The sequence below is a fragment of the Mirounga leonina genome, unplaced genomic scaffold (assembly GCF_011800145.1).
Source record: "Mirounga leonina isolate KUSES-001 unplaced genomic scaffold, KU_Mleo_1.0 Mir_178, whole genome shotgun sequence".
Lineage (NCBI taxonomy): Eukaryota > Metazoa > Chordata > Mammalia > Carnivora > Phocidae > Mirounga > Mirounga leonina.
The window spans coordinates 23,502,965-23,516,530 of NW_023270464.1; the positions used below are offsets into that span (position 1 = coordinate 23,502,965).

At 52.2% G+C, this 13,566-nt stretch overlaps 1 protein-coding gene across 5 annotated transcripts in view; it reads right to left on the reverse strand.

The window, feature by feature from the left end:
- The window catches only part of RCCD1 (RCC1 domain containing 1), a 16,566-nt gene extending 3,121 nt beyond the window's left edge, over positions 1-13,445 (reverse strand). Inside the window, exons 1-8 of one of the 5 annotated variants that reach the window (XM_035024171.1) lie at positions 13,003-13,445; positions 11,601-11,787; positions 11,137-11,515; positions 10,889-11,010; positions 8,237-8,335; positions 7,710-7,865; positions 7,176-7,205; positions 6,462-6,622 (exon numbers count right to left, since the gene is read on the reverse strand). In XM_035024171.1, coding sequence (XP_034880062.1) covers positions 6,471-6,622; positions 7,176-7,205; positions 7,710-7,865; positions 8,237-8,335; positions 10,889-11,010; positions 11,137-11,515; positions 11,601-11,775 — 1,113 coding nt within the window. In that variant the 5' untranslated portion in view covers positions 11,776-11,787; positions 13,003-13,445 and the 3' untranslated portion in view covers positions 6,462-6,470. The other 4 variants (XM_035024168.1, XM_035024170.1, XM_035024169.1 and 1 more) reach the window with 4 other exon arrangements.
- Between the last annotated feature and the right edge of the window lie 121 nt (positions 13,446-13,566).

Here is a 13,566-nt window from a genome sequence, read left to right on the forward strand (position 1 = left end):
TTTATTTATTTGACAGAGAGAGACACAGCGAGAGCGGGAACACAAGCCGGGGGAGTGGGGGAGGGAAAAGCAGGCTTCCCGCTGAGCAGGGAGCCCGATGTGGGGCTCGATCCCAGGACCTGAGATCATGACCTGAGCTGAAGGCAGACACTTAACGACTGAGCCACCCAGGCGCCCCAATAAATAAAATATTTTTTTAAAAAGACAGCAATTGGGCGCCTGGGTGGCTCAGTTGGCTAAGCGACTGCCTTCGGCTCAGGTCATGATCCTGGAGTCCCGGGATCGAGTCCCGCATCGGGCTCCCTGCTTGGCAGGGAGTCTGCTTCTCCCTCTGACCCTCCCCCCTCTCATGTGCTCTCTCTCTCTCATGCTCTCTCTGAAATAAATAAAGTTTTAAAAAATCTTTAAAAAAATAAAATAAAAAAGACAGCAATTGGCATAATGGCTAAAAACACATGTACAACTGTATGCTGCCTACAAGAGGCTCACTTAAGATCCAAGACATACGCAGGCTGAAAGTGAAAAGATGTAAAGAGATATTCCAAGCAAACAGACATCAAAAGAGAGTAGGAGCTACACTAATATCAGACAAAATAGACTTTCAATCAAAAAAGGTACATGACTCAAAAAAGAACATTACATATTAATAAAAGGCTCCATACAGCAAGAAAATATAAAAATTATCAGCATTTACACACCTAATGACCATTAAAATATGTGAAGCAAAAACTAGCAGAATTGAAGGGAGAAACAGGTTTTTTTATTAACATATAATGTATTATTTGTTTCAGGGGTACAGGTCTGTGATTCATCAGTCTTACATAACACCCAGTGCTCATTACAACACATACCCTCCGCAGTGTCCATCACCCATTACCCCATCCCCCAGCCTCCTCCCCTCCAGCAGCCCTCGGTTTGTTTCCTGAGATTAAGAGTCTCTTACGGTTTGTCTCCCTCTCTGGTTTCGTCTTGTTTCATTTTTTCCTCTCTTCCCCTATGATCCTGGGAGAAACCAGTTCTGCAGTAACAGTGGGAGACTTCAATATCCCACTCACAATAACGGACAGAACAACCAGACAGAAGGAAACCGAGGACGTGCATCACACAGTAAACCAACTGGATCTGACAGACATATGCACAACACTCCAGCCAAGAGCAGCACATACATTCTTCTCAGGTGCACATGGGACACTCCCCACAACAGACCACATATTAGGCCACAAATTAAGTCTTAAAGATAACATACAGAGCAGTCCCTATCAAAATACCAACAGCATTTTTCATAGAACTAGAATAAGCCTAAAGTTTGCATGGGACCACAAAAGATCCTGAACAGCCAAAGCAATTTTGAGAAGCAAAAACAAGACCAGAGGTATCACAATTCCAGACTTCAAGTTATATTATGAAGCTGTAGTAATCAACAGTATGGTACTGGCATAAAAATAGACACATAGATCAGTGGAACAGAATAGAAAACCCAGAAATAAACCTACAATTATATGGTCAATTAATCTTTGACAAAGCAGGAAAGAATATCCAATGGGAAAAAGACAGTCTCATCAACAAATGGTGTTAGGAAAACTGGACAGCCACACGCAAAAAAAACACCCCAAAACCCCCAAACAAAAAACTGGACCACTTGCTTTCACCACACACAAAAATAAACTCAAAATGGATTAAAGGCCTAAGTGTGAGCCCTGAAACCATAAAACTCCCAGAAGGGAGTACAGGCAGTCATCTCTCTCACACGGCAGCAACACTTTTCTAGATATGTCTCCTGAGACGAGGGAAATAAAAGCAAAAATAAACTATCAGGACTTCATCAAAATAAAAAGCTTCCACACAGTGAAGGAAACAACCAACTAAAAGGCAGCCTACCTCCAAAGAAGACATGCAGATGACCAACAGACACGCGAAAAGATGCTCCACTTCACTCATCATCAGGGAAACGCAAATCATAACACAATGAGCGATCACCTCACACCGTCAGAATGGCTAGAATCGAAGACAAATATCAAGTGTTGGCAAGGATGTGGCAAAAGAGGAACCCTTCCACTAGTGCAGCCACTGTGGAAAACAGACCATCCTCAAAAAGTTAAAAATAGAATTACCCTACCGGGTATCATACAGAGCAGTTTACCCAAAAAATACAAAAACATGAATTTAAAGGGATACATGCAGCCCTATGTGTATAGCAGCGTTATTTACAATAGCCAATTATGGAAGCAGCCCAAGTGTCCATCAATAGATGAATGGGTAGGTACGCCTGGGTGGCTCAGTCGTCAAGCGTCTGCCTTCGGCTCAGGTCATGGTCCCAGGGTCCTGGGATCGAGCCCCACATCGGGCTCCCTGCTCAGCGGGAGGCCTGCTTCTCCCTCTCCCACTCCCCCTGCTTGTGTTCCCTTTCTTAGCTGTCTCTGTCAAATAAGTAAATCTTTAAAAAAAAAAAGAGATGAATGGGTAAAGAAGATGTGGGGTGTGTATCTGTGTGTGTGTGTATGATGGAATATTATTCAGCCATAAAAAGAATGAAATCTTGCCATTTGCAACAACATGGATGGAGCTAGAAAGTATGATGCTAAGTGAAATAAATCCTTCAGACAAAAACAAACAGCATAGAATTTCATTCATATGTACAATTTAAGAAACAAAAGAAGCAAAAGGAAAAAAAAGGGGACAAATCAAGAAAGCTGTAGAGAACAAACAGATGGTCACCACAGGGGAAGTAGGAGGGGAATGGGTAAAACAGGTGAAGGGAATTAAAAGTACACCTATCAGGATGAGCAGTGTATGGAATAGTTGAATCACTACATTGTACACCTGAAACTGATATAACACTGTATGTTAACTATCCTGGAATTAAAGTTAAAAAGTTAAGGGGCGCCTGGGTGGCTCAGTGGTTAAGCGACTGCCTTCGGCTCAGGTCATGATCCCGGGGTCCTGGGATCGAGTCCCGCATTGGGCTCCCTGCTCTGCGGGGAGCCTGCTTCTCCCTCTCCCACTCCCCCTGCTTGTGTTCCCTCTCTCGCTGTGTCTCTCTCTGTCAAATAAATAAATAAAATCTTTAAAAAAAAAAAAAAAGTTAATAAAGATATCATACACAGTATCCTGTCTGACCACAGCAGGATGAAGTTAGAAATCAGTAACAGAGAAAACTGAAAATTCACAATATTGTTGAAATCAAACAATACATTTAAAACAACCAATGGATCAAAGAAGAAATCACGGGACAAATTAAAATATAGAGACAAATGAAAATGAAAACACAACATACCAAAACTCACGGGACACAGCAAAAGTGGTGCTAAGGGGAGAATTTATAGCTATAAATGCTCACATTTAAAATAAGAAAGAGGGCGCCTGGGTGGCTCAGTCTAGAGCTAAGCGTCTGCCTTCAGCTCAGGTCACAATCCCAGGGTCCTGGGATCGAACCCTGCATGGGGCTGCTGCTCTGCAGGAAGCCTGCTTCTCCCTCCCCCCCTGCTTTTGTTCCTGCTCTCGCTGTGTTTCTGTCAAATAAATAAATAAAATATAAATAAATAATAAATACAAACAAGAAAGAGGGCGCCTGGGGGGCTCAGTCGTTAAGCGTCTGCCTTTGGCTCAGGTCATGATCCCAGGGTCCTGGGATAGAGTCCCGCATTGGGCTCCCTGCTCAGTGGGGAGCCTGCTTCTCCCTCTTCCTGCTGCTCCCCCTGCTTGCACTCTCCCTGGGATAAGTAAAATCGTAAAAAAAAAAAAAAAAAAAAAAAAATCCTAAAATTCTTATGCAATCTCAAGGGACCCCAAATAGCCAAAACATTCTTGAAAAAGAAAAACAAAACTAGAGGACTCACACTTTCTGATTTCAAAACCTAAGACACAAAGCTTCAATAATCACAACAGTTACAGCACTGCATTAAGGACAGACACACAGACTGATGGGACACAACAGAGAGCCCAAAAGTAAACCCTTGCATATAAGGTCAAATGATTTTTGACAAGGGTGTCACGACCATTCAATAGGAAAAGAACAGTCTTTTCAACAAATGGTGTAGGGAAAACTGGACAATCAATCACACACAAAAGAACAAATTCGGACCCTTATTTAATATCATACATGTAAATTAACTCAAAATGGATCAAGGACCTAAATGTAGGACCCCAAACAATAAAACTCTTGGAAGAACACACAGGACAAAAGCCTCCTGATGGTGCATTTGGCAGTGATTTAACAGGACACCAAAGGGCACAGGTGACAGAAGAAGAAGCTGCACTTCATGAAAATTAAAGTTTTTTTTGTTTTTTTTACATTAAGAGACCCCATCAACAGAGTAAAAAGGCAATCCACGGGAGAAAATATTTTCAAATCACATATCCGATGAGGAATTAATATCCAGAACACAGGGGGAACTCCTAACTAAAACTCAACAACAAAACCCAAATAATCAAATCAAAAACATCCAAAGCGTTCGAATAGGCATTTTCCATATGAATGGCAATAAACACATGAAACAGTGCATCACTAATCATTAGGGAAATGCAAATCGGTAACACAGGGAGATAGCATTTTATAACCATTAGGATGGCGATTACCAAGAAAAACAGAAAACAAGTGTTGGGCAAGGATGTAGGAAAACTGGAACCTTCTACACTGTTGTAGGAATTAAAAATGGTACTGCCTCCGTGGAATACAGTATGTAGGCTCATCGAAAAATTAAAAATAGAATTATCATATGATCCAGAAATTCCACTTCTGAATATATACCCAAACGGACTAGAAATAGGGTCTCAAAGAAATATTTGTACACCTATGTTCATAACAGCATTAGTCACAGTAGCTAAAACACAGAAGCAACCCAGTGTCTATCAACTGACGAATGGATAAACAAAATGTGGTCAGTACTTGCGGTGGAATATTACTCAGGCCTGAAAAGGAAGGAAATTCTGCAAAATGCTACAACATGGATGAACCTGGAGGACATTATGCTAAGTAACATAAGCTAGTGACAAAAAGATAAATACTGTATGATTCCACTAACATGAGGTGCTCGAAGTAGTCAAAATCAGAAAGACAGAAGGTATCATGGTGGTGGCCGGGGGCGGGGGGGGGGGGGGGGGGGGGGGGGGGGGGAATTGTTTTTAAGGGGAAAAAAAGTTTTTTTTTTTTTTTTTAAGATTTATTATTTATTTATTTGATAGACAGCATGCATGAGAGAGAGAACAAGCAGGGGGGAGGGGTAGAGGGAGAAGCAGACTCCCCACTGAGCAGGGAGCACGATGCGGGCTGGATCCCAAGACCCCGGGATCATGACCTGAGCTGAAGGCAGAGGCTTAACCGACTGAGCCACCCAGGCACCCCAACAGGTAAAAAGTTTTACAAGGTGAAAAGAATTATGGGGGGGTCAATGGTGGTGCTGGCTGCAGAACAGCATGAATTTATTTACTGCTACTGAAATACACTCTTAAAAATGGTTAGGACAGGGGTGCCCGGGTGGCTCAGTCGTTAAGCGTCTGCCTTCAGCTCAGGTCATGGTCCCGAGGTCCTGGGATCGAGCCCCGCATCGGGCTCCCTGCTCCATGGGAAGCCTGCTTCTCCCTCTCCCACTCCCCCTGCTTGTGTTTCCTCTCTCACTGTGTCTCTCTCTGTCAAATGAATGAAATCTTAAAAAAAAAAAAAAAAAAAAGGACAGGGGTGCCTGGGTGGCTCAGTCGTTAGGCGTCTGCCTTCAGCTCAGGTCATGATCCCGGGGTCCTGGGATCAAGCCCCACATCGGGCTCCCTGCTCAGCGGGAGGCCTTCCTCTCCCTCTCCCCCTGCTTGTGTTCCCTCTCTCGCTGTGTCTCTCTCTGTCAAATAAATAAATAAAATCTTGGGGAAAAAATGGTTAGGATAATATATTTTTATGTGTATTTTAACTCAATAAAAGAAAAAATGACCAACAAAAGAATATATAAGGAGGTGTATTCACAGGATGGAATACCGTTAACAATAAACATGAATGAACTGCAGGGCACAAGGCAGATGGATAACAAACAAGACACAAAGGAACATATCCAAAATGACTTCATTTACATAAAGTTCAAAGCAAACAAACTAAACTCTATTGAACAAGGATGCATACAAGGGTGATACAACTCTAAGTGAAAATAGGTAAGGAAAGATGACCAAGATGACCCCTGCCGGTCCCCAATCTTGGCACGATCTCAAATCACCTTGGGTTGGCTGGGGGAGCTTTGAAATCTACCCCCTCCAGGCTCCGCGCCCAGAGGTTCGGATTTCACTGTGTCTGCAGTGCGGGCCTTGGGCATGCCCTTCCAGAGCTCCGTAGGTGTCACCAACACGAGGACAAAGTTGACGACGCGGCTCTCCGGTGAGGGCAGACGCGGGGCCTCTGGGGTGCCGGCAATGGTCTCCTTGGCTGGGGTGAGGTTCACTGGTGTGACTGGATCATTAAGTATACATTCATTTCACGCCCTTACCCGTGGCTGTCAGCTCTCCCCTCTCTCCACAGCACACACGTACGTGTTCCAGAGCCCACAGCTCACGGCCCTGACTTGGAGCTGCTTATCTACAAAATATTCCACACGGCGGGGCCGATCCAAGCTGGTCGTGTCCTTGTGGCCAAGCTGTCCATATTTACCTAAAGGGAAATGAGCCGCTTGGCCATCCTCCCCCCTGGGCCTTGGGGCTTGTCCCCTCCAGGAAGGAAAATCAGCCCATCAACCAAAGTGTGCAGGGCTTGAGCCACCACTCCGCTGGTGTCTGCTCTGGAAATTCAGGAGGCCAGCGCCACAGAGCCTTCGGGGCCACGCTGCCCCCCAGGTCCCCAAGAGGCAGCTGCCACCAGCCACACCAGGCAAGATGCTCTTCCAGGTTCTCTGCTCCTAACCCCAGACCCCAATGCCAGACCAAGAGAGGTGTCATAAATGCTGCCTAACTCTTCCCTCAAGACAATTTTTCAGAAAGATACACGGGAAGTACCAATATCTACTACTCTCCCATGTGGTCTCTGACTCCAGTGCGCTTAGATCTGTTCTAGGCAAGGGAATATGCAGCATTTCCGTCCCAGACTTCCCAGGGGTCAGGCCGAGGCCCCTGCTTCCGCCTGCCGCATGGTTGTCGTCTCCTGCCCTCTGCCCCCGGGCCCCTTCCTCCCCTGGTTTAAGCATCACACAAACAAACCTTTTACTTACCCCAGCCCCAGGTGTACAGCTCGCCAGTTCCTACAACCAGAAGGACAGTAAGGGGCTGTCACAGGCATTTGTCTAGCATGACCTGCCACGGTCCAGAGCCAGCACCTTCTAAGTGTCCTGAGCTCTGCCTGGCATAGCACAGCATATTCTCTAACAACTGTCTAATCACACCCGGGGCGGGAGAGGATCCAGGTGGAAGAAGTTTACCTTCCTGGACGCCAACTGGGCAGCCGGGCTCTCACAGCTACCGAGTTCAGGAGGCTTAGCACCTGGACCGCTCGGACCAAGCGGCCGGCAAACACTAGCGTCCTTCCAGAAGGAGGGGCCTTCGCGGCCTGACAGCTGGGGGGCTACCGTTAAAGCCCCATGGGGGTTGGGGCTATTTTCGCTATTTTCACAAGTATTTCAGTACTTGTCAGAGACACTCAAAGTCGAAGTTTTTAAGGGGATCACAGCCTTGTCTGCAGCACCAGCTAAGGGATGGGGTGGAGGCCTTCCTGCTCCATCGTCAGCCGCCCGCCCAGCCCCACTCACTTGTCACCACGGCTGTGTGCCGGGAGCCACAGCTGGCCTTGACTGCATCTGCGCCCCCGGGGAGATCCAGTAAAGCTGGGAAGGGCTGGAGGGCTATGAAGGGGGCCGGGGCTCCGTCCTCACCCCCGCTGGGGCCACCTTCATTCAGTCCGCTGGCTTCAGAGAAGCAGCAAGAGAGAGTGAGGAGGATCGTGACCGGTAACGTGGAGCACTGGCTACACCTTAGCCATCCAGGACCTCAGGCGGCACGACAGCTCCACGAGGCCCCTGCCATCGACACCACGGCTGCCGCTCCCAGACCCCGCGTTCCCCAGAAGCGCTGGAGTTGACAGGTCAGGGGGAGTGCGCTGAGGAGGCAGGCATCAGCCCTGCCATACCCCCATCCCTCCCCAGAGCCCGGAGTCCTACAGAGGGTCCTGGGGTCCCAAGGATGTCCCGTGTCCCTTCTGAGCACTACAAGGTCTCAGGCCAGCATGTGGCCAGGAGTCAGGAAGGACAGAAGCATGCGTGGAAGAACTGACCCTCACCTTCCCTTGCAACTGTCTTTCCATCCTCTGCCAGGCTCCTGGTGGGCAAGGCCAGCTGCCCGGACTCATTCCAGCCCCAGATATAAATATCCCCAGTCTCTGAAAAAGAGATGCAGGGGACCCATTAAACAGACTGTGAATCGCACCCTCACCCTCCTAAGGCCCCTGAATCCGTCCAAACGCCCGCATTACCCACTAATGCTGCCCCGCCCAGGCAGCCCTCTGGCCAGTGCCTCCCACAGGCCCCAGCAGCTTCCTGGTCTTTTTTTTTTTTTTTTTTAATTATTTATTTATTTGACAGAGAGACAGAGAGAGAGTACAAGCAGGGAGACCAGCAGAGGGAGAGGAAGAGGAAGAAGCAGGCCTCCCGCCGAGCAGGGAGCCCAATGCGAGGCTCGATCCCAGGTCACCGGGATCATGACCCGAGCCGAAGGCAAACGCTCAACCCACTGAGCCACCCAGGTGCCCCAGCTTCCTGGTCTTACAGGCTCCCTTCCCCCTCAAGTGCTTCCGGCTTTTTTTTTTTTTTAAAGATTTTATTTATTTATTTGACAGAGAGAGAGAAAGAGACAGTGTGAGAGGGAACACAAGCAGGGAGAGTGGGAGAGGGAGAAGCAGGCTTCCAGCCGAGCAGGGAGCCCGATGCAGGGTTCGATGTGGGGCTCGATCCCAGGATCCTGGGATCATGACCTGAGCCGAAGGCAGTCACTTAACCAACTGAGCCACCCAGGAGCCCCCGTCCTTTTCTTTAAACAGGGTCTCCTGGATCTTCCTCTCCAGTTTCACTTTTTCCCTTTGTTGCTAAATTGCCCCCGGCCCACCTTCCACGCGTGAACCGGCCGAGCGCCATCTTGCACAACGCTGCCATGACGACAGTTCGGAGACCTGAAGGAAGCCTCCTTGAGAACAGCCCCCAGGCACACTTTCTTTTTTTAAGTAACACACATAATAGACCCTAAGAACACCCTTGGGGCATAAGGTCCTTGGATCTGCTCTGGAGAGGGAACAGACACAGAATTATTCTCGAACATTCTCCTCCTGGGTGTTCGCCCAGCACGGGCTCCCAGCCTCTAGGGCTATAAAAGCAGGTCTGACAGGAGGGGGCAGCGGTCACAGCTGCGTTGCAGCCGCCCAAGACGAGTCCGGAAGCTCCTTTAGTAAACCGTTTCTTGTCAAGCTGGACTTGTGGACCTTTTTCTTTGGTCTAGAACTCCTTTGGAGATTGCTTCGCATAAACTTAACTTTCACGCAACACGTCACCACACACACTTCAGAAATGTATCCCTGGAAATTCCCAACGGCCTCCGTTTCAAACCCACTGAGCCCACGACACCCCTTTCCTCAGCCCCACCCACCATGGTCCCAGTGAAGGCCTCTTCTGGAAGCCCTCACCTTCCTTTCCTCTCATGTAAAAATTCACTAATGACAGCAGCTCATTTTTATCAAATGTTTACTTTGTGCCAGAATTTTAAGCACTTTTCAAATATGATCATTTAATTATCAGAAGAGCCCTACGGAGGGTTATAGGACAACATCCCTGTTTTATTCGTGAGAAAACAGGGGACGCGAAGAGGTGAAGTGCTCTGCCCAAGGTCACCGGGGCAAAGTGATGATCTGAACCTAGCAAGTCCGGCCTGAAGCATCTGTGCTCCAACTCTAACAAACTCAAGACCTCAAATTTCTAGCAACCCGAAGTGGGGGACTTCCCATCTGGCTGTTTCTAGTCTTCTCTTCCCGTCCCTCCGGTCCAGTAGTTTCCACGCGTGCCTGCCACGCCAGACCCCTGACAGGAGACTGTGGGGGTGGGGGTGCAGGCACACGACGTTTTTAAAGCTGCCCCCCCACCCCCGGGGACAGAAGCGGCCGCCAGAGCCCCAGGTGCAGACCCTTGCAAAGACCGCCTGCTCCCAGCCTCACCCAACAGCCTAGCAATCAGCTACAGCTGGGTGGCCTGCCAGGGCGGTGGACTTACGATCCCAAACGAAGGTCCTCATTCTGGGCTCACCCTCACCACCATCATCCTCCCTGTGGACATCTGCGTGTCTGTGTGCCACACGTCATGGCCACCTGACGCCCTGCACCCTTTCTCCTCCATTCTCCTCAGCTCAGCTGCCTCCTCACCCCTTCCTGCGCCCTTGCGGAGTGTTTTAGAAACGCAGCCCTGGCTGGAGGCGGAGGCCTGGGAGAGGTAGGGAGCCCACCATCAGAAGACAGCAAACACTGGGGCACCTGGGTGGCTCAGTCGTTAAGCGTCTGCCTTCGGCTCAGGTCACGATCCCAGGGGCCTGGAATCGAGCCAGGCATCGGGCTCCCTGCTCAGCGGGAAGCCTGCTTCTCCCTCTCCCACTCCCCCTGCTTGTGTTCCTGCTCTCGCTGGGTCTCTCTCTGTCAAATAAATAAATAAAATCTTAAAAAAAAAAAAAAAGAAGAAGACAGCAAACATCTGCAACAGTCACAGTGCGAGTGGGTAATAGCCCGGGCAGAGGGCTGACCTGGAGAGGCACTGAGGAGTCCTGAAAGACCTGGCTGGTTAATATGGGATGAACGTGGAAGGAGGCCTGGCTAGACTACCCACCAACACTGGAAGAGGAGGAGGAAGGTGTGGAGCCTAGGAGACCCTGAGTTTGTCCAGAGAAGCACTATGTCACTTACCACTCACACACACGGAGTGCCAGCCACCGGCGGCCACCTCGGCCATGGGAAGGCCCTGCAGCGCCTCCAGCAGTCTCGGCTCCGGCTCGGCCTCCAGAGTCCCGTGGCCCAGCTGTCCGTGCCTGCGCAAGGGAGAGCGCAAGCGGGTCCTCCTCCGCTTCCTTCCCCAATCACGCGCGCGGGCCCCCACTCGGAGCCACGTTTATCCGCCCCCGCCCCGCGCCCCCATCCGGCCACGCCCCCCTCACCTGCCCTGGCCCCAGGAGAACACCTGGCCCGCCTCGTCCAGCAGCAACGCGTGCTCGGCGCCCAGCTCCAGGCGGCGCGCCCGCAGCTCCGGGGCCAGAGGCCGGTAGAAGGGCGGCCGCGGACTCACGTAGGCGCGCGCGCCGGGCAGCAGGGGCAGCGCCGCGGCCTGGGCCTCAGCGCCCGCGCCGTCTGCCCCCTCGGCCTCCGGCACCAGCGTGTGGGTCCACAGGGGCTCCCCGCGCAGCGCGCAAGCCGGCGCCCAGGCCTGCAGCTCCGGGCCGGCGCGCAGCACCACGAGGAGCGCCTCCGAGGCCCACGCGTCCCTGCAGCCGCCCGCCGCGCCGCCCGCCGCGCCCGACAGCTGCACCTGGCCTCCACCTGCGAGAGCGGAGAGCGGGCTGGGGAGCGGCCGGGCCACGCACCCGGGGCCCGGGGCGCAAGCGGGACGGAGGGGGGCGCTCACGGGTCACGACGGCGGTGTAGCTCCAGCTGGCGCTCACGCGGCGGACGTCGGCGCCCGCGCCCGGTGTCCGCAGCGGCTCGGGGCTGTGCACCTGGCGCCCGCGCCCCGAGCCCAGCGCCTGCCCGAAGCCGCAGAAACCGAAGCCGAACCAGGACCCGCGGCGCTCCTCGGCCATGCCGGCCGCCACCTGAATGGGGTGGGAGGCGGGACAGCGTTAGGAATCCCACCAGACTGAGGACGATTCTGGGCTGCCCAGAATGGGGGCACTTGCCCTGCCTTCCCTTTGACTCAAGCAAGCTCATTGCTCCACAGAGTAGGCACCAGGTATTTAAGCCGGACGGTCCCGCCCCCTGCAGCCTCTCCCTTAGACGCTGTCCTAGGATGTGAGCCCCTCCGGCTCCCAGTGTCAGGCACATTATCCCATGTCATCTTGGGAACCAGAATTACCCCCATTTGACAGAGGAGACTCCCAGAGAAAGTAACCGTTACACAATCACATAACTTAGGACCAAGAAGGGCAGAGGCCGAAATCAAGGCCCCGCGACTCCACATACAGTGCTCTTCCCACCAGGGCAAAGCAGAGCGTTTGGGAGACAGCGCCCTGTGCGGGTTCAACCAACTCCAGGGTTCACGTGTTTGCCGCTGTGCCTGCGTCCTTGGTCCCTTAAGCTTTCTGAGTCCAGTTCAGTTTTACAAAGGCAGGGGATAAGAGAGGGTGCTGTCTGTACGTACCTTGTAGAACTGTGCGGAACAGATGGAAATAAACGGTTCACGTACTGGCACATATCACGACAGGCACAAGGCAAGTACTAGCTTATCAAATCCAGGACTTAGAGATGATTTAAGAAAGTCCAGTGGTACTTACTGGTTTTCAAGGGACCTATATAAACACAATTTCAACTGGACCTCACCTAGTCATTTATTCGTTCTGCAAGGCATTTACTGTTGCCTTCCCTTGGGCGGATGAGAAAGACGGCTGTCTGCCCCCAGAGAGTTCACGCATAAATCGGGAAGCGAATACACTGTCCCGTGGTTACAAAAACAACGCCGCTTTTTCCGTACAGCATGTTCGGCTTTGAAGTCAGCTATGGGGTCCCTCCTGAGACCAAAGCTCCTTGACCCAGACCTGGGCTCCTAACCCAAGGGGGCCTCTGACCTTGATCTTGACCCTGTGCCCTCCACCCTCCTCGGGCAGCTCCTCCCGGCGGGCAGTCTCGAGGGAGCAAGAGCGGGGATGCAGGGCAGCCGCCCAGGACCCGGGTGCCGGCCGCCGCGGACTAAATGTTTGAAGAGCCGCCCCCCGGGCCAGGCGCCCATTGGCTGCCGCAGCCTCCCCGGGCCAATCGCCGGCGAGGGCGGTGACGTCACCGCTCGGGGCGGGCGGTCGCAGGGCCGTGCTCACCTCGGTACCCGCAGTCCCGGCCGCGGCCTCTCCGGCCCGAGCGCTGTCGAGCCGGCCCGGGGGTGTGCGCTGCGCCGCTGCAGCCTCGGGTGTGAGGTGGGGTAACCTCCGGTGGGCGCGGACCCGAGGCAGAGGTGGGCCGGACGGTCCCGCCCCCTGCAGGCCCGCACGGAGCTCGGGTTAGAATCCGAGCTGCAGGGCTGGCGAGGAGCGACCGCGGCGACACGGGCACCCCGCCGTTCCCCTCAGCCCCGGACGGCGGCAGCTCACGACCCACACGAGAGGGTGTGATGCCCAACCGGAAGCAGTCGTACTAGGCGGAAGGCCATTGGCTCGGGGCCTGTCACTCGTCTCTGCGAGCCAATGAGCTTCAACCTGGACTCCCAGACCGGAAGCGGGTTCTCGCGGCTCTCTGCCCCGGCGGGCGGTGGAGCTCTCGCCCTCCCCTGGATCAGCTACAGGATTTTTCCGTGAGGGAAGAGCAGGCCAGGACGACACACGAACCCCAAATCCAGCGCACTGCCCAGTGGGGGCCACTGGGAACGCTCAGTACAGAGACAAGAG